Source organism: Bubalus kerabau, chromosome 1 (assembly GCF_029407905.1).
Source record: "Bubalus kerabau isolate K-KA32 ecotype Philippines breed swamp buffalo chromosome 1, PCC_UOA_SB_1v2, whole genome shotgun sequence".
NCBI classification, from domain to species: domain Eukaryota; kingdom Metazoa; phylum Chordata; class Mammalia; order Artiodactyla; family Bovidae; genus Bubalus; species Bubalus kerabau.
In genome coordinates, this window is record NC_073624.1 from 191,016,726 (window position 1) to 191,041,095 (window position 24,370).

At 48.5% G+C, this 24,370-nt stretch overlaps 1 protein-coding gene across 1 annotated transcript; it reads right to left on the reverse strand.

The window, feature by feature from the left end:
- Positions 1 to 10,183: 10,183 nt before the first annotated feature.
- LOC129642101 (interleukin-3) lies at positions 10,184 to 11,974 on the reverse strand. Its single transcript, XM_055566675.1, has 5 exons — positions 11,819 to 11,974; positions 11,677 to 11,712; positions 10,575 to 10,667; positions 10,417 to 10,452; positions 10,184 to 10,297 (listed from the first exon to the last, which is right to left on the reverse strand). The coding sequence occupies exons 1-5, from the start codon at positions 11,972 to 11,974 to the stop codon at positions 10,184 to 10,186; spliced, it is 435 nt and encodes a 144-aa protein (XP_055422650.1).
- Positions 11,975 to 24,370: the final 12,396 nt, after the last annotated feature.

A 24,370-nucleotide genomic window follows, 5' to 3' on the forward strand; every position in this document is an offset into this window, starting at 1 on the left:
TAGATTGCACTGCATGGAAAGTGGCAGTGATAACATTGAGCGGGCACACTGACTCAGGGCCCCCAGTGGGACTGTGGGAGGGTGGGGGCGAGGACCAAGATGGGCAGTGTGACTCCTCTTTGGCCCCTTTCCTACCCGGTCAGGAGAAAACCCTCTGGAAGGGGTTTCCTATGAGTGTCCCTCCCACAGACTCTGAAGGAAGCTAGGGGCTTGTGGTTTCTTTGGCATCTTTTTCACAGAGGAAGTTATCACGGGGGAAGGAAATGGGCCTCAGGGTGCCTTGCATCCTATGGGACCTTTGCATGAGCATCTCAGCTGATCTTGCCCTCCCTGGGCCTGCCACCCCTTGATGGGGTGGTGGCCCTTTTCCTCCCTGGGGACCTGAGGACCAGGAGAGCTGTGGCCCACCCAGTTCATACAATCACTGATGGCAGAGATGGGATTTGAGCCCATAGCCTCTGATATCTTCTCTCGGATCAGAAAGCCAGGAAATGCTAGTCACCTGGCTAGACCAGCAGAGGGATGTCCCCCTCAGGGCATTTATAAAGAGCGACTCCTCCAGGTGTTGGCAGGGAAGCTAGGGTGGCCTGTCACTATCCTTAGGAAGCCCTGGGGGCCGAAGGCAGAATTTCCCCAGCAGAGCCTGACATCCAGGTATCTCTGTCTCAGGATTAACTCCACCGTTGATCCCTGGGTACCCCAAGAAAGTCCCTCCTCCCTGAGCCTCAGCTCCCTCATCTGTACAATGGATTTAATTATTGCTACCTCACATGGGAAATTGTTGCTTGTCCCAGGAAACTTCACGGGAGAATCCTCCCAGGTAGGAGGCATCGCTTTGGGAGTTTTCTAAAGTCTAAACAGGGCAGGGGACTCAGGCTTACTGTAATTTGCAGGGATAGCTACTCCTTGCCCAGCTGCAGCCCAGATAGCATCTTTCTCGACAGATGTGGCAAGGTGGCGAGCCCAACCAGCACCCAGACTCTGGGCTCATGGGGGAACCCTCAGGAGAACCCAGTGTGGGGACAGCACTGTGAGTGGCTTGCCCTCCCTGAAAGAGATGTCGCTGTGAAAGGCCAGGCTGTCCTGGAGAGCTGTTGTGGTCCTGCTCTCTGGGTATCTCAAGACCCCTGGCACTGGCGAGTTTCGATTGGTCTAGGGGAATCTGAAGGTGGTTAACCCCCAACCATGTGTGTGTGAGCTCTGCATCCATATAGCCCACCTTTCAGAGAGGTGGGTGTGTGGTTGAGCTCACAGCCCTCTGCTCTCAGAGCTCACTTCTGATGCTCATGTTGGGTAGGGGGCAGGGAGGGCAAGGACCAGACTCATAGGTATCAATCAAGACATGAACAGAAAGTGAACAGCCCAGAGGGGTCAGTCATGAAATGAGAGTGAAGCAAGCTAAGAGAAAGCCTTGAGGGGACTCACTGGATGTGTGGGTTGGGGTTAGGAGGTGAGTGAGGAACCTCTTACCCTCAGCCTTCTAGTTCAGGCAGCTGGGTGGACAGTAGGGCCATTTGCTGGGATGGGGGAGACCCAAAGTGTCAGAGAGGTTTGGGGAGTCAGTCCAGACTGGACTGGATGTGGCAAGTTTGAGAGGCCAGGGGAACTTCAGAAGACTCACTCGTGGCCACATGGGCCCAAAGGTCAGAGAGAAGTCAAGGCATAAGACACGTGGAAGTCACTGGTGAAGAGGAAGTTCCTGAGTGCTGTACAGAGTCAGCCAGGCCTTGGGCAGACCCAGGGATGCCAACTTTAAGGCAGGGCCAAGGATGATAGTGGTCTAGTGGCCAGGATTCGGCACTTTCACTGCCACAGACCGGGTTCAATTCCGGGTCAGGGACGATGTATTTTCTGGGGCTTCCCAGGTGGTAGTAGTAAAGAACCCGCCTGCCAACACAGGAGACATAAGAGACATGGGTTCAATTCCTCGGTCAGGAAGATCCCGTGGAGGAGGAAATGGCAACCCACTCTAGTATTCTTGCCTGAAGAATCCCATGGACAGAGGAGCCTGGTGGGCTACAGTCCGTGGGGTCCCATAGAGTCAGACATAACTGAAGCAACTTAGCACCCAAGGATGATGAGGTGTTCTTTTCACTTCACTCCTTGGTCCGTGGGGCTTCTTTGCTATATCCCAGCACGCAACAACTATACACTCAGGTAATGACATACCAAGGGTAGGTGCACCAGGCCTTCCCTCCCCCAACCTATGCCCCTCACCCTCCCAGAGGACCCCCTCCAGGGCTGGAAATGCATCCCCCACCTGTGAATCTCTGTCCCTTAAGCTCTTCCCCAGCTAGGAGTGTCATCAGATACCTAGAAGGGGCCTCTGCCTTTACCTGCCTCCTTGGTGTGTGGGGGTGGGGGTGGGGTGGGGAGACATTGGAGGCTTCATTAAAAATTAAAAGGAGAAATCTTTACCAGAAGCCTTTACAACTTCCCAAAGTCCTAAGGTACCCCTCACTTCTCTCTGTTTGGGTCTGGAGTTCAGGCAAAGGCACTGGGCGGGAGGCTGGGGACCCTAGCCTGGCTATCTCACCAGCCCTCCTGGAGCTGATTGGCCAAAGTTGCAGATGCAAGCTTTCTCTGCTGGGCAAGATGGGTGGTTCTACAATGAGCTTCCTTCGGGTCTTTTCTGAAGTGTTAGAGCTCCCTCTGACTCACCCTGAGGTCCTATTTGGGCAGGTGTGTCTCTTGCTTCCAGTTCTGTTCTTCAGGTCCCAGAGGGCTCTGGCCTTGAGCCGCGAGCTCCCTGCTATGTACCTTTGCCTCTGGGCAGAACCCCCTACCTCCTCTCAGCACCTTCCCCAGAGGCCACCTAGCCCCTCCCAGCAGGAGTAAGTGACAAAGGGGTCAGTGAACTGTGGGGCAGGGGAGGGAGATGGCCCACACAGTGTCTCTAGGATGACCAGAGGGGTCATCCTAGAGGATCTCTCCTCCCATCCCTAGGGCCATTGACTCATAAACACACACTCCCTGAAACACACCTTCATTTCCCACTCCCTCAGGCCACATCCTAGCAAGGGTTGTGCCAAGTCCTCTGCATAGGGTTGTGGGGGCACAGCAACCGCCTTTGTGTTGAATGAAGGGTTGGAGGCCAACGGGCCTGCCTTCAAGCTTGGCCACTTTTCACTGCATGACCTCAGACTGTGATTTCCACCTCTGGACCCCAGTTGGCTTATCTCCACAAGGAGGTGAAGGTCCGCTTTGCAGGACCTAACAAAGAAGTTCGGGGCTGCATGGGGGGATGTTTTCTGTTTTGACTGACTGGGTGCCTCCCCCTTCCAGCTTCTATCACCCTTTGGAAAGAGAGGATGAGAGGGGAGTGATCGCTGGAGTTTAGGCCAGTCTCTGGAAGCTTCTGGTGGGTGTGGTAGGGGGTTTTCCTGTTCAGACCTTTCCTCAGTACCCCAGCACCACCCCACAAGCAACCCCCAGGAGCAAACCCTGCCAGGCAGCCTGGGGATTTAAGGTCAGCTGACTAGGAAATGACTCAGTCACATGGATTTTCCTGGAGAGAGTCAACTGACAACACGGGTGTAGGGCACTGTCCTCCCTAGTCCTGCCCCCTGTCCGGCATGGGAGGAGGTGGTCCCAGACTGCCAGGAGCCTAAGGCTTTGCCTTGTAGGAAAAAGCAGCCACTGAGTCTAGCCCTCAGCCTGAGGAAAACAGAGTCACATTTGTTGGATGCTCACTGGCATAGGGTGAGCTTGTCCGAAATGTTTTCCCCGCTCTCATTCAAGGCTCAGACCCCCTCTGAGGGGTCCATTGTTTTTATTACCACACTCAAGGGGACCCTGGTCCTTCTCGCCACAGGGGACAGGACATAAACAGTGGAAGGAGAGGGAACACCCTGCCACCATCACCCCCGGATGTGGACCCTCACTCGCAGCACTCTGCCACAGCGCCCTGCTCCCAGGCGCTCTTATAACCCCATGCTTCATCCTGGCCGCAGGCACAGGCCCAGCCGTGCTCCTTTCCCAACACAGCTCCTTTCAGAGCTGCACGTCTTCATTGTCACAGTCTGCTGTCCCTGGCTGCCCTACTTCATCTCTGGCACGGCCCACGTGGTGCCCTCCAGGGCAGGCTGAGTGGAGACACTCGCCTGTTGTTGGCTGAAGGAAGTCCCAGGGGCAGCCAGTTCAAGGGCACCTGTCTGAGGAGGTGGCGAGAAGACCTCAGACTGGAATTCTGTGGACCCTGGGAAGCAGGAAGGCCTGTGGAAGACCACAGCCTGAGCTGAGGCTGGAGGTGGAAGCTGAGTCTGGGATCTCTGAGGAGCTGGTGGGAGGGAGGATGCCTTGACTACCAGCCAAGGCAGGGTATGGCTGTGAGCCAGTGGTCTCTCTCAGAAGCTCCATGAGGCGTGGGGATGGGAGCAAGCATGGATCTAAGCCCACTGTGTGCAGACGTGGAGAGTGGGGGTGTGCTGGGTAGGAGAAGGGACAAATATTCATGTAGAGGAACCATGTGGTGGTTCTGTGAATGCAGGATGGAACTGAAGCACTGTAGCTGTGCCGGGCACCCCTAAAGCTGGAGCCAGTAGGCAGTAGGTACTTTTAGAGGCCTGGCTTCAGTCAAGGGAGAGATTCCAGGTGGTCTCTGGACCAGACTTAAGGGGCTCCTGTGCCTTAGTGGGCATGAGTCTGACCTGAGGTTTTCAAGGAGAAAAACTGAGGCCCAGCCCATGGTGAGAACTCAACCCACCGCTCTGGCCCACACAACCTCTGCCTCTCCCTCCCTCCCACCATGGCTCCAGAGATCCCCCTCTTTCCTCCAGCATCTCTCCTTCTGCCTTGGCTCTTCCTGTTGGCCCTAAACACAGTGATGTGGCCCCATCCTCTCCCTCCATCTCCGTACAACCCCCTCTCCTCAGTCATGGTTGTCTAGTCTTGCTGTCTCCACAGTGGCTGGGCTGGGCTGAGCAAAGAGAGGGGGGAATTGAGGAGGGACCAGGCTGAGACCCAGAGGTGCCTAGGGCCCAGGGTCATCAGACTCTGAAAACAAAGGCTGTGACCAAAGGAGTTCTGGGGGACCTGTCTCCGCCTGGCCATTAGGCACCCACACTGTGGTCCTATAGGCTACCTAGCCTCCTGTGACCCCCAGCTCACCCTATACTCTCAGACTCCACACCGTTGCACCCTGGCACCATCTGCCTGACATCCCTCTCTGCATCTCTGGCTGCCTGATGAGCTCCTACTCCTTTCTCAAGCTCCCTCCACATTACCTCCTGAGAGAAGCACCTCTGCTGAGATCCACACCCATCTGTCCATTGCTCTGTATGTAATAACCCGCCCCACACCATCCTGGGCCAACTGGGAGTAGCCAAGAGGCCCCCAGGCCTGACTTAGTGTCTCCCCAACCCTCTGCTCCAGCCTGGATAAGCTGTGGAGGGTCTTTGGGGTGCTTGCTGAACTAAGTGAAATGCCAGGGTGGGAGGGGCAGAGCCTGTTTCTGGAACAAGAAGATTCGCACCATGGAGGGAGGTGGGTGATGCCTCTCTGAGTTCTCTCCTCAGGAACTTGCCTTCCTGGCAATTCTTTTTGCTCTATTTTTCTGTATTTCCAAGTTTATTTAAACAAACAAACAAAACACAAAGTATTTATTTTCTCTCATATTACCCTTGCAATAAAAAATACTATTTTTGAACATTGAAGAATAGTTAATTTACAGTGTTTCAGGTATACAGCAAAATGATTTAGTTATATACTATATATATACACACACACTATATATACTATAGTTGTATACTATATATATAGTATATATATATATACATAGTTAAGATTCTTTTCCAAAATATTTTTTAATTAAAATAAGAAATAAAATTCCTGTTATCTACTTTCCTGCTGAAAAGGATTTGGATCCTTTTCACCTAGGATTTGGAAGGGTGGCAACTTTGGCCTTCACTTGGCCTTTGTGCAATTTATGATGGGGCTTTGACGCCCCCTAGTGGCAACTAGACTTATAGAGCTGGCGCCAAGGACAGTCTGCTGCTACTACTGCCGCTAAGTCGCTTCAGTCGTGTCCGACTCTGTGCGACCCCATAGACGGCAGCCCACCAGGCTCCCCCGTCCCTGGGATTCTCTGGCTAAGACCTGTGGGAGACTGACCCAGGACCTACCATTTGGTCATCAGCCATCTCCCTGCAGGCAGATGGACATGACACGAAAATACCCCAACTCAGCTGGGAACTGACCACCTGTTAGTTCTGGGCCACAGACCAGGACTGTGCTTGGACCTGGTTGTGCTAGACCCAGGCAGGGTCTGCGATTTTGGGGTCAAGGATGAAACTGAGTGTGCTGGGCTCATGTTTATCCCAGTTCAGCCTGGAGCAGCCTGGACTATTCTACAAGAAGGGCAATGAAGAACCTCCCAGAATCCAAAAAGGCCCACCCCCTTCTCAAGTTTCACAGGCCCAATGGACATGAGTTTGAGCAAACTCTGGGAAATAGTAAAGGACAGGGAATCCCGGCATGCTGCAGTCCATAGTGTTGCAAAGAGTTGGACATGACTTAGTGACTGAACAACAACTTCTCAAGCATGTCACCTCCACCCAGGACCTGCCTATGCTGACCTCACACTCCACATCCTCTGATCTCTCTGCATGGAGTCTGTGTTGTCTGACCACTTCCTGCAGTGACTGGTTACTGACACAGGGCTTGGACTTGAGGAGGGGAGGGAGAGGCTGAGGGAGAAGTGAACTCCCTTCTGTGGTGCTCTCAGCTCATTTCAGTCTCTGGGCAACAGCTGATGTCCTTTCTGTCCAGAGCTCTTTTCTCCCTGGTTGCTCTGTGGCTGGCAGTTTCTTGTCACTCATATGTTACCTTCCAAGGCCATTCAATCTAAAGCAAGCTCCCTGAACACCTTCCCTCCCTCTCAGTTCAGTTCAGTTCAGTCACTCAGTCGTGTCCGACTCTTTGCGACCCCATGAATCGCAGCACGCCAGGCCTCCCTGTCCATTACCAACTCCTGGAGTTCACTGAGACTCACGTCCATCGAGTCAGTGATACCATCCAGCCATCTCATCCTCTGCCATCCCCTTCTCCTCCTACCCCCAATCCCTCCCAGCATCAGAGTCTTTTCCAATGAGTCAACTCTTCGCATGAGGTGGCCAAAGTACTGGAGTTTCAGCTTCAGCATTTCTTCCAAAGAAATCCCAGGGCTGATCTCCTTCAGAATGGACTGGTTGGATCTCCTTGCAGTCCAAGGGACTCTCAAGAGTCTTCTCCAACACTACAGCTCAAAAGCATCAATTCTTCAGAGCTCAGCTTTCTTCACAGTCCAACTCTCACATCCATACACGACTACTGGAAAAACCATAGCCTTGACTAGACGGACTTTTGTTGGCAAAGTAAGTCACTGCCATATCCCCTGCGTCCAGTAGAGGGCCAGACTCCTAGGTATTCAGCGCCCAAAGCCTTTATGGGACTTGTGAGGAGTCAGAGAGGATGACATTGCTCCTTAGCATAGCGACAGGAGAAAGTTTGCTCTGCCCCGCCTCCCCTGAACCCACAGACTGGAGAAAGTACACTGGGCAGGATGCAGGGGAGCCAGAGAGGGAGGCACTCAGAGCTAAAGGGTCAGGGGGACCCCAAGGGTCAGGTGGCAGACTGAAGCCACATTCAGTGATGCCCCAGCCTCTGTCATTCAGATCAGTCTGTGCCACCCCAGGGCGACAGTGGCAGTCCTCCCAGTGGGTCCCTGCCCACCCATCTCTTTCAGGGCTCTGTCCTTGAGTAGTGTGAATAACCCAGAGGTATGCAACATTTGAGCTCGTCTTTTGTTCTTCCATATGTTCATTTTTTCTTTTTCAATAAGATTCCAAATCCCCTAAACACTGACACTTTATAGTAAGTTTTTTAAAAAGAATTATTGCACACATTTTCACATCCTTCATAAGATACAGGAGACTGTTTCTGAGTTTTAAAAAAATATATTTATTTATTTTTAATTGATGGTTGCTTTACAATATTGGTTTGATTTCTATCATACATCAACATGAATTAATCATAGGTGTACATATGTCCCCTTCACTCTTGAATGTCCCTCCCACCTCCCACCCATTCCTACCCATCTAGGTTATTACATAACCCCAGTTTGAGTTCCCTGAGTCATACAGCAAATTCCCATTGGCTATCTATTTACATATGTTAGTGTATACGCTTCCATGCTGCTCTCTTCATTCATTTCACCCTCTCCCTCTTCTCCCCCACCCTTGTCATAAGTCTGTTCTCTATCTCTGTGTCTCCATTGCTGCTCTATGAACAGGTTTATTAGTGCCATCCTTCTCCCTATATATGCTTTAGTATATGATATTTGTTTTTCTTTTTCTGACTTCCTGTACTCTGCATAATAGGCTCTAGGTTCATCCACTTTATTAGAACTGACTGAAATGCATCCCTTTTCATGGCTGAGTAATATTGCATCGCATCTATGTACCATAGCTTCTTTATCCATTCATCTGTTGATGGATGTCTAGGTTGCTTCCATGTCCGCTATCTTAAATAGCCAAAATAATCTTGAGAAAGAAAAATGGAGCTGGAAGAATCAACTTACCTGATTTCAAACTATACTACAAAGCTACAGTAATCAAGGTAGTATGGTCCTGGCTCAATGACTTGTCTTTATTATGGTATTCCTGGTCTACTTTAGTAAGGTTTCAGTCTGCTCTATTAGTGATTCAAAAGCTAGATTACATCTTCTCTTTTACTACCTTCACTCATCCTTTTGAAGCATCCTAATGCTTCACTAGGCATTAGAAAATATGCTGGAAAAGGGCTTTTTAAATACTCAGAGTGTTACTTGTTACTTCAAGTAAACAGCTTTTTTAAATGAACTTGGGCATGTTGAATCAGGATCAGGGCATGTGAGGCTGCAGTAACAGTGTGGGTAAAGGTTTAGAGGTGTGAAAAAAGGTGTGTGGTTCACCTAGGAAGCCACAGCACTTCTGTTACCTGGAGCATTGATAAGATAGGTAGCTGTGAGAGGAGGAAAATAGAAGCACTAGGTAGAATCAGGCCTTTTATGCTACCCTAGGACTCTGTATTGGAGAAGGCAATGGCACCCCACTCCAGTACTCTTGCCTGGAAAATCCCATGGACGGGGGAGCTTGGTAGGCTGCAGTCCATGGGGTCGCTAGGAGTTGGACATGACTGAACAACTTCACTTTCATTTTTCACTTTCATGCATTGGAGAAGGAAATGACAACCCACTCCAGTGTTCTTGCCTGGAGAATCCCAAGGACGAGGGAGCCTGGTGGGCTGCTGTCTGTGGGGTTGGTTGCACAGAATCGGACATAACTGAAGTGATTTGGCAACAGCAGCAGCAGGACTCTGTATGGGTCTTTCCTGGTGACTCAGTGGTCAGGAATCCACCTGTCAATGCAGGAGATGCAGGTTTGATCCCTGGGTCAGTAAGAGTCCCTGGAGAAGGAAATGGCAGTCCACTCTAGTATTTTTGCCTGGGAAATCCCATGGACAGAGGAGCCTAGTGGGCTATGGTCCATGGGATCACAAAAGAGTTGGACATGGCTTAGTGACTAAACAACACAGACCTTGTCTGTTTCTGGACAAGGTCCAGAAGACCCTCCAGGACTGGAAAATTAAGTATAAACCAAGCTGATCACATTTGCCTTTTCTAAAATTCAATCTGGCTCCTCAGTGGACTACAGATTGCCGGGGTGTGGGTACAAGGGCCCATCCGGTGCAGGGAGGCATGTTAAATCATCAGGTGAGAGAGTTACTAAGACCTGAGTCAAACTGAGACACTAGCAACAAAGCATTTGTTCAGAGAGTGTAGTTTATTTTCACAGATGTGTACCTCAGTTTCAAACCTGAGGTACAAATGAACATATTCCCAAGTCCCCATCTTAAGTTTTGTCCAGAAGGAGCAGAACATGACTCCTCTGCTAAAATAAATACCCTTCACATTTGCACAAGGTAATAAATACATACATACATAAATAAATAAGTCTCAATAGATTAAAAATAAGAACATAATCCCAAAAGGACAAATGGGGGTCACACATATCAGGAAATAAATAATTAACGATTCATCTGACTCCACAGGAGAAAATTCTTCCAGGCCTGGACCATGTGAGAAACATCGAAGAAGTTTAGGACAGTCTGTTGTCACTGATGTTCTGAGGCTTCAGAGAGGGAACTGGGCTTCAGACTTAAGATGTTAGGAAAACCATATGTTCTTGGACTTCAGATATTTTCTAATGTTAACCAAATATTCTTCCAACTTCATCCGGAAATCACCCAAGTTCTTGTTCTCAATAAAAATTGGATCTTCCTGTGTAGAAACAAAGAAGGAGGCATCATCAGATGGAGCCAGGTTGGAAGGTGGATGACAGCCTGGGGTCAAGTTGCAGCTCAGGGCATCACCTCAGGGGCATTTTGGGGGCAGCTTACCGTGGGTGTGGCTGTGGGCAGCACTGGCTGGAATTCCTGTGGGGAGAGACCAAAGCAAACAGTCAGAGACTCTCCTCGATAACAAGCAAGACATGCTACCCTCCTGCCAGAGGAAGGGCAGGGTCAAGGATCCCCAAGCCCTTGACAGCTTCACATACCTTAAGATTTTTCATGATTTTTGAATCCTTTCCAAAAGTATCTGTGGCAAATGTCATGAATGCTTTCAGGTTTGCCTGCAGAAGGCTCTCTTTCTAAGGGGACAAAGAATACATGTAAGGGGGGAAAGTTGGAGAGTGTCCTTATGGCTGGGCTGAAGTCACCCTCACAGTTTTTCAAGTCTGCTTTTGGGGACATCCCTGGACAGCCCCTTCCTAGTCCCCTTCTTGCCTCAGATGTGTCCCTGAACTGCTCCAAAGGTCACCAGCCAAGAGGTGAATGCACACCCCCAGACAAGCTTTACATCACCCGCGTCCCAAGCCTGTGGCTCTTGTGAGCTGCATGAAGGTCCTGGGTGAAACTTTTTGCACTTGGGGGAAAAAAATATTTCCCCAAACAGACTCTAAAAAGGCAAAATGCTGGCTAAGGGAAATATTTGCAGCTAAAAGGCCATGACTGAATTAATGGCTCCTTGAAATCAGGAAGACAATCACAGAGATTGTCCCCAGTGTGGAAAGGGGTGCAGCGTGTGAACTATTAGTGCCTAAGAGAGGGGAAATGCAAATGGCCAATGGACTCAGGAGAGATTCTACCTCTTGTTTTACCCAAGAATTGCCATGTGAGCAAAGGTGAAATAACCACTTTAGGAAAAATAGCTGAAAGTGATGACGACTAGTGCTGGTTGGCATTGGAAAACATGACTCAATTATTTAAGGAAAAAGAAGGTGGCAGGCGTGATCCTGTGGGAAATTTTAGTCTGCCAGCCCAGAAACTGCCCCACTGAAAACTGAGCTTAAGGCCCCTGGTATTGTTCATCTAGAGCTGCCTTTTCATTTTGTAATTAAGAAAAATCATTTTCATTATTACAGCCATAACCGGGGAAATGTCCCGAGCACTCGATAAGCACCAGACACTGGTCTTAGAACTTGACGCACAGTGTGTGTTTAATTTTCACAACACCACCACCGAGATAGGTGCTGTTAACCCTATTTACAGATGAAAACACAGAGGCTAGCCAAGGTGGCGTGACATGCCTGAGGTCGCCAGGCAGGAAGTAGATGGGAACCCACCCAAGTGCACCCATGTGTGGGGCTGAACTCTTACCGTCAGGAAATTCTTCTCATCTGAGTTCAAGGAGCCCTGGTGAGGCAGAGAGAGAGAGAGAGAGAGAGCCCCTGAGTCCTATTGGCCCAAGGCACCTGCCAGCCCTTCCCTGCCCCTTGCCAACCTTATCCCAGCTACTCACTTCTGGACTCGGAGTTATTTTCTTTAGGTCATCCATAATTTCCCTCATCAACATAGAATATGGAGCCCTCGATGTCATGACAGGCAACCCCTTTGCCTGAGGGGCATGGAGCGCAAGCAGGAGCAGAAGCAGGTGCGAGATGGAGAGACTGCTCATGTTTGGGCTGGCAGGATGATTCTGTCTTGTCCAGGTCCTTGTGGCGTTCTGAAGTGTCTGAGACAGCCTCCGACTTTTATTCAGTGTGCCCGTGCCCCAGGGAAGCGAGGGGAGGGCGGGCTTCGGAAGAATCTTTATCTGACATGGAACCTCCATAGCAAACCACAGACTTATTCATCACTTTCTAGTACTTGAGATCAGTGAAACTCGGAGAAAAAATTACTCAAAGGGTATCTCCTTATCTTGCCAGGGAGGCTAAGAGACAGGCGGGTCACTGGGCAGAGTGGGGATAGGTAAGAGATCCTCTCTGACAGGTGAGGGTCCGCTGACTCTGAGCTCCTGCCCAGTGGGATGTGGTCCTGCCATGCCCTGGACAGCCCTGACCTTCTGCTGCCCACCCCACCTGGCACTGCCTGTTCTGAATGGGTGGCCACGTGAAGGCCCAGTGGAGCAGGCAGGAATTTATCTGGCAGCCAGTGAATAAAGGAGAGAGTTGTGTTGCAGGGGTCTGGATCCCAGTCTGTTCTGAAGGTGATTCGCCTGATGCAGGTTGGCGGGAAGGGTTTGCTGAACAGGGCAGACCCTAGGGGGTCCTCAAAGGACCAGAGAAGCAGCACCCAGATAGGAAGAAGGCAGACTAGGAGGGGGGCCCAGAGGGCAGGTCCTGAAAGAAGAGGTGAACCCCTGCCCCATGGGGCATGTCAGGCCCTAACATAGGCTTGGGGCAGGGGGGTTTGGTAAAGGGATGTCACAGGGACATAGGGAAGAGTTCTTTGAGATCACTGGACGTGCGGTGGGAGGAAGAAGAGAGTCAGGATGCAAAAGCCAGGGGCTGGGGTGCACTGTGATGTGATCAGTGTGGGGAGATGAAGGGTAGGAGGTTATGCTGAGGTAGGGGAATTTGGGTGTTTCAGGCTTCTGAGCAGGAGCAGATCTGTTGAAGACAAGGACCAGGATGTGGCTGCAGCAGAGGCAGGTGAAGAGCCTGTGATGTAAGGCCATGACAATACGCCTGTGGCCGCAGGCCCCTGGCTCAGCTCTCGGATCTGGGCCCAGAGTATTCTCGAAAAGCAAGTGGAGAGTCTAAAAGGCATGAGTGAAATGAGACAAGAGAAAGACATAAGGAGGTTGAGGACTGGGTACCCATTAAGAACAATTCATTCAACAAACTTATATGAAGTACTTGCGATGTGCAGGCGTTGTGGTTAAAGCACACACGGCCCCTCTCCTTGAGAGACGCACAGTCTTGTGGGTAGAGACAGACGTAAAGCCTTCCTACTCAGCTTGGACCTCGAAACTGCAGCTTTAGCATTGGCTGGGGGCTTGTGTGAAGTGCAGACCCTCAAGTTTCACCCCAGACTTTCTGATTCAGAATTGCCTCTTGACCAGGTCCTCAGGTAATTCACATGACATTTAGCAAGTTCTGATTTAATTGCCAGGATATGGAAGCAACCTAAGTGTCCCTCAGCAGATGAATGGATAAAGAAAATGTGATATATGTGTGTACTGATATATATATACACACACACATATAGGCTTCCCTCGTGGCTCAGTGGTAAAGAATCTGCCTGCAGTGCAGGAGCCACAGTAGATGCGGGTTTGATCCCTGGGTTGGGAAGATCCCCTGGAGGAGAACATGGCAACCACTCCGCTAATCTTGTGTAGAGAATCTCATGGACAAAGGAGCCTGGTAGGCTACAATCCATAGGGTCACAAAGAGTTGGACGTGACTGAAGTGACTTAGCGTGTGTGTGTGTGTGTGTGTGTGTGTGTGATGCAATATTACTCAGCCATAAAAAATGACATTTTGCCATTTGCAACAACATGCATGGACTTGGAGGGCATTATGTTAAATGAAATAAGCCAGACAGAGAAAGAGAAATACTGTATAATATTACTCATGTGGAATCTAAAAAATACAACAAGCTAGTGAATATAAGAGAAAAAGAAGCAGACTCACAAATACAGAGAACATACCACTGGCTACGGGCAAAGAGAGAAAAGGCGGGAGGGGCAATATAGAAGCAGGGGATTAAGAGGTACAAGCTGTTAGGTATAAAATAAGCTACAAGGGTATATTTCATAACATGGGTATATTTGGATAGCCAATATTTTATAATAACTATAAATGAGTATAACTTAAAATTTGTGAATTACTGTACATCTGTGATACATAATATTGTACGTTAACTACATTTCAACTTGAAAATGGGGAAGAAAAATAAGAATTAAAGTTCTGATTTAAAGTATTCAGCTCAAGCATGGGTGGAGGTTTGTGCCCCAGAGACCCAGGGCTTCTTACATACTCACCTGTGGTTTGGTGTTACATTCTATGTAAGAGTTTTGGGACCTGTGCATACACACACACAAAATGTGATTTCTTATAGAGAAAAGCTTCTCTTTTTATGTAAATCGGCATACTGAGGGAAACTGAAAACTATGGAGGCTGAATATTCCCACAAGGCTTCTCTGAAGGTCCTGACTTCAGATTGTATTCTAAGCAAAGAAAAATTTTGCGTAGAAAATTTTACAACTTTGTTATTGCAAATCTTGACCATTGTAGTTTGCCTCTTGTTTTAAAAATAGTTATAAAATCTATTAAAGGAGGAGTAGGTTTAGGCTTCATGCTAGGAGCATTGGAAGCATTGTGGAGTTTTCAGCCAGGGATAGGTATGTGTGGTCCCTAGAAGGTTTGAGTCCCAGGAATCCCAGTCTAGCTACTGTGGGGAGAATGGTTGGGAAAAATCAGGACAGCAGGTTGGCTGGTGAGGAGTCGGGAGCATTCTCTGAAACGCAGAGAGTAGGAAGGCTGGAGTGAGTTGATTCTGGTGGGGAGCAAAAGAACCAGATGCAGTTAGAGACTTTTAACAGCTCACTTTCATTGAGCAGCACTTACTAAAATGCTGGGTGCTAAGTTCTTTGTTAGTGGTTAATTCATTTCATCCTTGCAGTGAGCCCCGAGGCAGAGACTTTTATTACCCCATTTTACAGAAGAGGAAACTGAGTCTCAGAGAGGTGGAGTTCCTGCAGCTAAGAAGCAACATCACCAGGACTGAATGCAAGCAAGTCTGTTTGACCCCAGAGGCTGAGAACCCACCACAATAGCACTGGAAAGTGGCAAATTAGGAGGTAATGCCAGGTGGGTGGTGGGAGGAGGAGTAGGGTAAGGATAAGATGTGGCCCCTGGGATTATTGTCCTGGGTTAAGGACAAGGAGGCCACTGGAGCCTCTGCGGGGGCGGAGGGGGGAATGTTTTAATGTATGGTGGGGGCAGAAGCCAGTGGCAGTGGGCTGAGGAATGAGGGAGGGTAAGACAGATAGATGGCTCTTCAAAGGTTTATTCTGAAGGGAAGAAGAGAGAGAGACAGAGGCAGTTAGAGGGGTCAGGCAGTCAGAGAGGGATCTTTTCAGGCAGGGAAACTTGAATATCTCTCTGCTGGAGATGAGCTGGAAATGGGTGAGAGAGCTGGACAGCGGGCCATGCAGGGGGTGCCTGAAGGGGATGGTCACGGGGAGGAATCACAACATCAGGTATCACACACCAACCTGAGCAGAGAGCTCAGGGAAGGGCTGCCTGGGTGGGCCCCGTCTGTCCAGCTGGGAAGTTGCAGTGGGTTTTGTGGCAGGAGGGGACAATAGCTTCTGTATTCCCTAGGAAATAGAAAGCGAAGTCCGCCCTTGAGGGTTTGGGGAGGTGGGGTTAGAGGCATGGAGGGTGGCATGATCGGGGACTGTGAGTTGACTGCTAGGGATGACCTTGAGGGGCTGGCATCTGGGGATCAGAGGGTGAGGAGGTTAGGAGAAATCAGGGCTTCACTGAGCCAGAGTGTAGAAAGGCAGGCTCCTGAGGCAGGGCAACAGGAGGAGGCCATGAAGGGAAGGGAGGGGAGCAAGGATGTCTCATCGTGTGTGTGAGGAACAGAGTCACATTCCTCTAAGCGAATGTGATTGTAGGGGGGTGGGCAGCGGGAGGGGTGCCCCTGTGGAGGACAGAGAAATGGGTGTTCTCCACAGACCTCCAGCAGCCTCTCAGGGGAACCAGGCAGAGCCTGGGCCTCCTCCAGGAGTCTCCTCTGAGGTTTGCCTGACTCTAAAGGAACTGCTTCATGTGAAATTACAGAAACCCCCCTCTCTTCCCCTGCAGGCCACAGTCCTGCCCAACCCCTTGGGAGAGGCCTGGCCACCCCCTGTTAGAAAGTGATTCCAGCCCAGGCATTTGCATCAGCCCAGCAAAGGGAAAACCTCCTCTGCAGGCTGGCTGATTGCAATCATGAAGGGAAATGAGCTGATGGCTCCCAGCCCTGGGCGGATGCACGGGGAGGCCCTGCTAGGGCTGGGGCAGGATGGGGTCTGTAGGAGAGAGACCCTGTGAGTCTCAGTATGGGTCCCTGGGCCTTGGCCTGTGGATCCCTGCCAGCCTGGCTTGGTCCTGCCTGTGGCCTAGATACATTCAGAGTAGGGTGCAGTGTCTGAGGTCGTGGCCCCTGGGACCCATTCATCAAGAGGTCCACTCCTGCTCCTTCCTGTCCCTTGTCCCCACAGGCCTGCTGGACTTTTCTGGGTGCCCACCACTGTCAGGGACCCAGGCCTGAGTCATCATGACAGGCTCTTCTGCCAGCTTCTCCATGGCATCTTGTGTCAGATTTAGTCTCTCTGTGGTCTCAGTTGTGCTTCCGCTGGTGGCCCTGACCACACCGTCTGGTTTTATCCACACAAAAGGCAGCTCAGGGCTCCTGGCTGGCCATGCAGTACCATCAGGTTTCACATGCCCACCTGAGTAAGAGCACAGCAAAGAGCCACCTGAGGGGGCCCAGATGAAAGGCCTAGTTTTCCCAGCTCTGTACTCCTTCCCTGGGGCCTGGACAGCCTCAACCTGTGCACCCTCAGCTTTTTATTCCAATCTGCAGGGACACGGCCTTCTTGGGGACACATCTGTGCCAAGTGGACCTCCTCCCCAAGCCCAGTCCAATAGAGAAGATAGATGCGGAAGCACAGTTTAGGACGATAAGCCTGGTGGGGTGGGGAGTGGGGTGGCAAAGGGAACCCAGAAATGGGGCAGCCCCTCCATGCTGGACTGTGGGGCAGCTAAGATCTCAAGGATGGTCTGGAGCCAGGCAAGTCACAGAGGTAGCGTCCCCAAGTAGAGCTGTCTGTTGACCTCAAGCCTACTTGGCACTTCTTCAATAGCTGGGGAACTGGGGGTGGCCATATCATTCTTGTTATTCATAAATGTATAAGCATTTGGTGCCTGTCACACTCTTGTTTCTCACCTGGAACACAAAGATTTGGGACATGCATTCATTCCTGTTGTGCTCATTATATTTATCTCAAACAAAACCAGGAGCAGGGGATGGACAGGTATATAAGGCCCTCAGCCCCACAGTCCTCCTTCTCAAAGAAGCTGCCCCCAAACTGTGAGGTGACAGTGTTGGGACTTAAATGCAAGTATCAATGTTTCAGGCTCTTAAAAAATATAGTTGACCTTTGAACAACATGGGTTTGAACTGAGAGGTTCCACTTATACATAGATTTTTTCCCCCCAATAAATATATATTGGAGATTGGCAACAGTTTGAAAAAACTGACAGACAAGCTGTGCAGCCTAAAAATATTGAAAAAATTAAGAAACACTTATATCATGAATGCTTAAAATATATGTGGATACTAGTCTGTCCTTATGTAGGTGTAAAGTGAGTGAAATATTTAACACAAAATTAATAATGTGTTAGTTTTCTTACTATTTCATATCTTTGCTTTCAAAGGATTATATTATGGTACAATATGCCTTTTTCTCTTGTATTTGGAGAAATTTCACATCAGCCTATCATCACAGTTAGGTGGATTTTTTTTTAATGTAACAGTATTTCCAGTACTGTATTATGAATATGACTGCCATACTGTATGCCATAACAGCTGTATAAATGGTTCATTCATTGGTGGATAGGCTAAGCTACCATGAAGTAATCCTGTTTATTACACTGGGCTGCAGTAAAGCAATCATTTTGCTGCTTCTTCATTATCAGTGCCTGAATTATTATACCTGTAAAAAATATGAATTTCTTTTTCACATTGTCTTCTCATTTTTGATGTCTACTGTTAGTAATACACATATCATCTACAGTGTTTGGTATTGTATAAGATAGCATTGTTGTCGGTGCTGACAAACAAGTCATCTTAGAAACAGACAGCATATACTTATGGAACCAATAAATACAGTGCATGCATGCTAAGTCACTTCAGTCATGTCCCGACTCTTTGTAATCCCATGGACTGTCTCCTACCATACTGAAGTGGGTTTCCATGCTCTCCTCCAGGGGATCTCCCCACCCAGGAATCGAACTCACATCTCTTACATCTCCTCCATGGGCAGACAGGTTCTTTACCCCTAGCGCCACCTGGGAAGCCCCAGTAAATATATTGCTGCTGCTGCTAAGTCGCTTTAGTTGTGTCCGATTCTGTGTGACCCCATAGATGGCAGCCCACCAGGCTCCCCCGTTCCTGGGATTCTCCAGGCAAGAACACTGCAGTGAGTTGCCATTTCCTTCTCCAATGCATAAAAGTGAAAACTGAAAGTGAAGTCACTCAGTCGTGTCCGACTCCTAGCAACCCCATGGACTGCAGCCTACCAGGCTCCTCCGTCCATGGGATTTTCCAGGCAAGAGTACTGGAGTAGGGTGCCATCGCCTTCTCCGAATAAATACATTACTATACTGTAAATGTATTTTTTTTTTTGCATTTCTTTTCCATAGGGATGGTCTTGATCCCTGTCTCCTGTACAATGTCACGAACCTCCATCCATAGTTCATCAGGCACTCTGTCTATCAGATCAGGTCCCTTAAATCTATTTCTCACTTCCACTGTATAATGATAAGGGATTTGATTTAGGTCACATCTGAATGGTCTAGTGGTTTTCCCTTCTTTCTTCAATTTAAGTCTGAATTTGGCAATAAGCAGTTCATGATCTGAGCCACAGTCAGCTCCCAGTCTTGTTTTTGCTGACTGTATAGAGCTTCTCCATCTTTGGCTGCAAAGAATATAATCAATCTGATTTCAGTGTTGACCATCTGGTGATGTCCATGTGTGGAGCCTTCTCTTGTGTTGTTGGAAGAGGGTATTTGCTATGACCAGTGTGTTCTCTTGGCAAAACTCTATTAGCCTTTGCCCTGCTTCATTCTGTACTCCAAGGCCAAATTTGCCTGTTACTTCAGGTGTTTCTTGACTCCCTACTTTTGCATTCCAGTCCCCTATAATGAAAAGGACATCTTTTTGGGGTGTTAGTTCTAAAAGGTCTTGTAGGTCTTCATAGAACCATTCAACTTCAGCTTCTTCAGCATTACTGGTGGGGGCATAGGCTTGGATCCCCGTGATATTGAATGGTTTGCCTTGGAAATGAACAGAGACATTCTGTCTTTGAGATTGCATCCAAGTACTGCATTTCGGACTCTTTTGTCGACCATGATGGCTAATCCATTTCTTCTAAGGGATTCCCTCCCACAGTAGTAGATATAATGGTCATCTGAGTTAAATTCACCCATTCAGAAAGCAACAGTTAGAACTGGACATGGAACAACAGACTGGTTCCAAATAGGAAAAGGAGTATGTCAAGGCTGTATATTGTCACCCTACTTATTTAACTTATATGCAGAGTACATCATGAGAAATCCTGGGCTGAAAGAAGCACAAGCTGGAATCAAGATTGCCGGGAGAAATATCACTAACCTCAGATATGCAGATGACACCACACTTATGGCAGAAAGTGAAGAAGAACTAAAAAGCCTCTTGATGAAAGTGAAAGAGGAGAGTGAAAAAGTTGACTTAAAGCTCAGCATTCACAACCTACCTGACTTCAGGCTCTACTACAAAGCCACAGTTATCAAGACAGTATGGTACTGGCACAAAGACAGAAACATAGATCAATGGAACAAAATAGAAAGCCCAGAGATAAATCCACGCACATATGGACACCTTATCTTTGACAAAGGAGGCAAGAATATACAATGGATTAAAGACAATCTCTTTAACAAGTGGTGCTGGGAAATTTGGTCAACCACTTGTAAAAGAATGAAACTAGAACACTTTCTAACACCATACACAAAAATAAACTCAAAATGGATTAAAGATCTAAACGTAAGACCAGAAACTATAAAACTTCTAGAGGAGAACATAGGCAAAACACTCTCTGACATACATCACAGCAGGATCCTCTATGACCCACCTCCCAGAATATTGGAAATAAAAGCAAAAATAAACAAATGGGACCTAATTAACCTTAAAAGCTTCTGCACATCAAAGGAAACTATTAGCAAGGTGAAAAGACAGCCTTCAGAATGGGAGAAGATAATAGCAAATGAAGCAACTGACAAACAACTAATCTCGAGAATATACAAGCAACTCCTACAGCTCAACTTCAGAAAAATAAATGACCCAATCAAAAAATGGGCCAAAGAACTAAATAGACATTTCTCCAAAGAAGACATACAGATGGCTAACAAACACATGAAAAGATGCTCAACATCACTCATTATCAGAGAAATGCAAATCAAAACCACTATGAGGTACCCTTTCACACCAGTCAGAATGGCTGCGATCCAAAAGTCTACAAGTAATAAATGCTGGAGAGGGTGTGGAGGAAAGGGAACCCTCTTACACTGTTGGTGGGAATGCAAACTAGTACAGCCACTATGGAGAACAGTGTGGAGATTCCTTAAAAAACTGGAAATAGAACTGCCTTATGATCCAGCAATCCCACTGCTGGGCATACACACTGAGGAAACCAGAAGGGAAAGAGACACGTGAACCCCAATGTTCATCGCAGCACTGTTTATAACAGCCAGGACATGGAAGCAACCTAGATGTCCATCAGCAGATGAATGGATAAGAAAGCTGTGGTACATATACACAATGGAGTATTACTCAGCCATTAAAAAGAATACATTTGAATCAGTTCTAATGAGGTGGATGAAACTGGAGCCTATTATACAGAATGAAGTAAGCCAGAAAGAAAATCACCAATACAGTATACTAACGCATATATATGGAATTTAGAAAGATGGTAACAATAACCCTGTGTACGAGACAGCAAAAGAGACACTGATGTATAGAACAGTCTTATGGACTCTGTGGGAGAGGGAGAGGGTGGGAAGATTTGGGAGAATGGCATTGAAACATGTAAAATATCATGTATGAAATGAGTTGCCAGTCCAGGTTCGATGCACGATACTGGATGCTTGGGGCTGGTGCACTGGGACGACCCAGAGGGAGGGTATGGGGAGGGAGGAGGGAGGAGGGTTCAGGATGGGGAACACATGTATACCTGTGGCAGATTCATTTTGATATTTGGCAAAACTAATACAGTTATGTAAAGTTTAAAAATAAAATAAAATTAAAATTTTCCAGGAAAAAAAAAAAAAAAGCTCAGCATTCAGAAAACTAAGATCATGGCATCTGGTCCCATCACTTCATGGGAAATAGATGGGGAAACAGTAGAAACAGTGTCAGACTTTATTTTGGGGGGCTCCAAAATCACTGCAGATGGTGATTGCAGCCAGGAAATTAAAAGATTCTTACTCCTTGGAAGAAAAGTTATGACCAACCTAGATAGCATATTGAAAAGCAGAGACATTACTTTGCCAACAAAGGTCCGTCTAGTCAAGGCTATGGTTTTTCCTGTGGTTATGTATGGATGTGAGAGTTGGACTGTGAAGAAGGCTGAGTGCTGAAGAATTGATGCTTTTGAACTGTGGTGTTGGAGAAGACTCTTGAGAGTCCCTTGGGCTGCAAGGAGATCCAACCAGTCCATCCTAAAGGAGATCAGTCCTGGGTGTTCATTGGAAGGACTGATGCTGAGGCTGAAACTCCAATACTTTGGCCACCTCATGCGAAGAGCTGACTCATTGGAAAAGACTCTGATGCTGGGAGGGATTGGGGGCAGGAGAAGAAGGGGATGACAGAGGATGAGATGGCTGGATGGCATCACCGACTCGATGCACATGAGTTTGGGTGAACTCCAGGAGTTGATGATGGACAGGGAAGCCTGGCGTGCTGCAATTCATGGGGTCGCAGAGTCAGACACGACTGAGTGACTGAACTGAACTGAACTGAAATGTATTTTATTTTCCTTGCGATGTTCTTCTCAGGTGGCACAGTGGTAATGAATCTGTCTGCCAATGCTGGAGACTCAGGTTTTGATCCCTGGCTCAGGAAGATTCCCCTGGAATAGAAAATGGCAACCCATTCCAGTATTCTTGCCTGGAAAATTCCATGGACAGAGGAGCCTGGCAGGCCACAGTCCATGGGGTTGCAAAGAGTTGGGACCAATTGAACATGCACGCACATGATTTTTTTAATGACTTTTTTTTTCTGCGTTATTTCATTTTAAGAATACAGTATATAATACTTGGGCTTCTCAGGTGGCTCAGTAGTAAAGAATCCACCTGCCAATGCAGGAGACTCAGGAGATGTAGTTTTGATCCCTGGGTCGGGAAGGTCCCCTGGAGAAGGAAATGGCAATCCACTCCAATATTCTTTCCTGCGAAATCCCATGGACAGAGGAGCTTGGAGGGCTACAGTCCATGGGGTTGCAAAAGAGTCAGACATGACTGAACACGAACAAGACAGGCAAAATCCTGTCTTGCTGTCAAGCAGAAAGCAGGAGACCAGTGAGGGTGATTGGCAGAGAGTCAGAGCTGTTGAAGGACAAAAGGACCAGATCCCAGCTGGGCAGAGGCACAGACGAGCCTGGGGGAACTCAGAGCCAGGCTGCCCTCTCGCCTGCAACCACGCTGTCTGGGGGGACAGTGGCTCTTATCTTCCTTGGTAAGGTTAAAGTGAAATCCTTTGAGGGAATTCCATGGTGGTCCAATGGTTAGGACTCCAGGCTTTCACTACCAAGGGCACAGGTTTTGGTTGCTGGTCAGGAAACAAAGACCCTACAGACCTCGTGGCCAAAAAGAGAAGAAAGAAAAAAATACCCCTTTGAGAACAATTTTTCAAGGTTTACTGATCTTGAGTTCCAGAAAATTATGTATAGATTGATTTGTTTGTTGTGGAGCTTTCTATATCAGAAAAGGGTATCAGCCCATCTGGGGCTTTTTCGCACACCCAACCATCACCCCATTTCCCAATCTGTCCCTCCCGTCATGCCACAGGGCCTATAAGAGAGGCCAGGCCATTTCAGATTTCCAGAGGATCAGGGAGGACCACAGTTGCTCCCAGCAGCTCAGAGATGTGGCAGTTCCTCTGCCTCCTGCTTCTTCATTTTCCTTCCCTTCAGCTTCCCAAACCCCCAGCCCTTAGAAACCCCTGAAACCAACCTCAGGCATGATTTTCTTGGTATGTCCCCTCTGGAATCCAGAATAACCTTACTATCAACTCTTTGAGTAGCTGGGGCCACGCTGGGCATGGGGGAGGGGCCGCCCAGCTCAACCTCAGGCTAGTGGCGCTCATGGGTTCTCTCTTCTCCCCTGCAGGAATCTAAACACTTTATCAGTGGCCCATGCTGAAGGTGAGTGCTGAATCTGAGGGCCCACTGTCTCCCTGCTGCTGTTACTGCCTTCATATTGCTGGTCCCTGCTCTGGGCTTGGGTGCCTTGGGGTCAGACACACCTGCATGGTCTCATCTTTACCTGGCATGTTAATGGATCTCAGTTCAGTTCAATTCACTTACTCTGTCATGTCCAACTCTTTGTGACCTCATGGACTGCAGCACACCAGGCTTCCCTGTCCATCACCAACTCCCACTCAAGTCAGCTCACTCAAACTCATGTCCATCAAGTCGGTGATGCCATCCAACCATCTCATCCTCTGTCGTCCCCTTCTCCTCACCCAAGTCTTAACTTTACCTGGCATCTTAATGGCAGATATGTCCATCAGTCTATTCTTTGCCTCGTGTAGAGTTGTGTAGTGGATGTTTTTCCCCAAGTGTGGGAGTTCTAAAATTTTATTTTAGCAAAGCTGGCTTTCTTCCTTTGGGTTCTTCTCTGGCAGCTGGTTAGAAAAGAGTTCTCCATTCACCCAAGCCCCCTCCCCAGCCCACCTGTAGCCAGAGGATGGGATGAGTCCTGCCTTGACCGGGCTTTGCCAGACCACGCTCTGACCACCTCAAGTGTATGCCCTTAGGGCAGCTGGGTGCTTCCTGGGGTTGGGGTCAGGATAGAGCTGGTAAGGAAGGGGGCTGTGGGAGATGGTAGAGGGCTCTGCTGGGGACCTTGCCAGAAAGGAGGAAGCGGGGTGACAGACAAGACCACAGGAAGGACACTGCCCCCCTGGCCCTGCCACACACACTCTTAGTCCCTGCAGAGAAAGGCCTATCTGAAGTCTAACCTGGCTGCCTTCTGGAACACCTGAGAGAAGTCTGTTGGTATCTTTAATGTGTTTCTAACTATCAGTAAAAATCTGA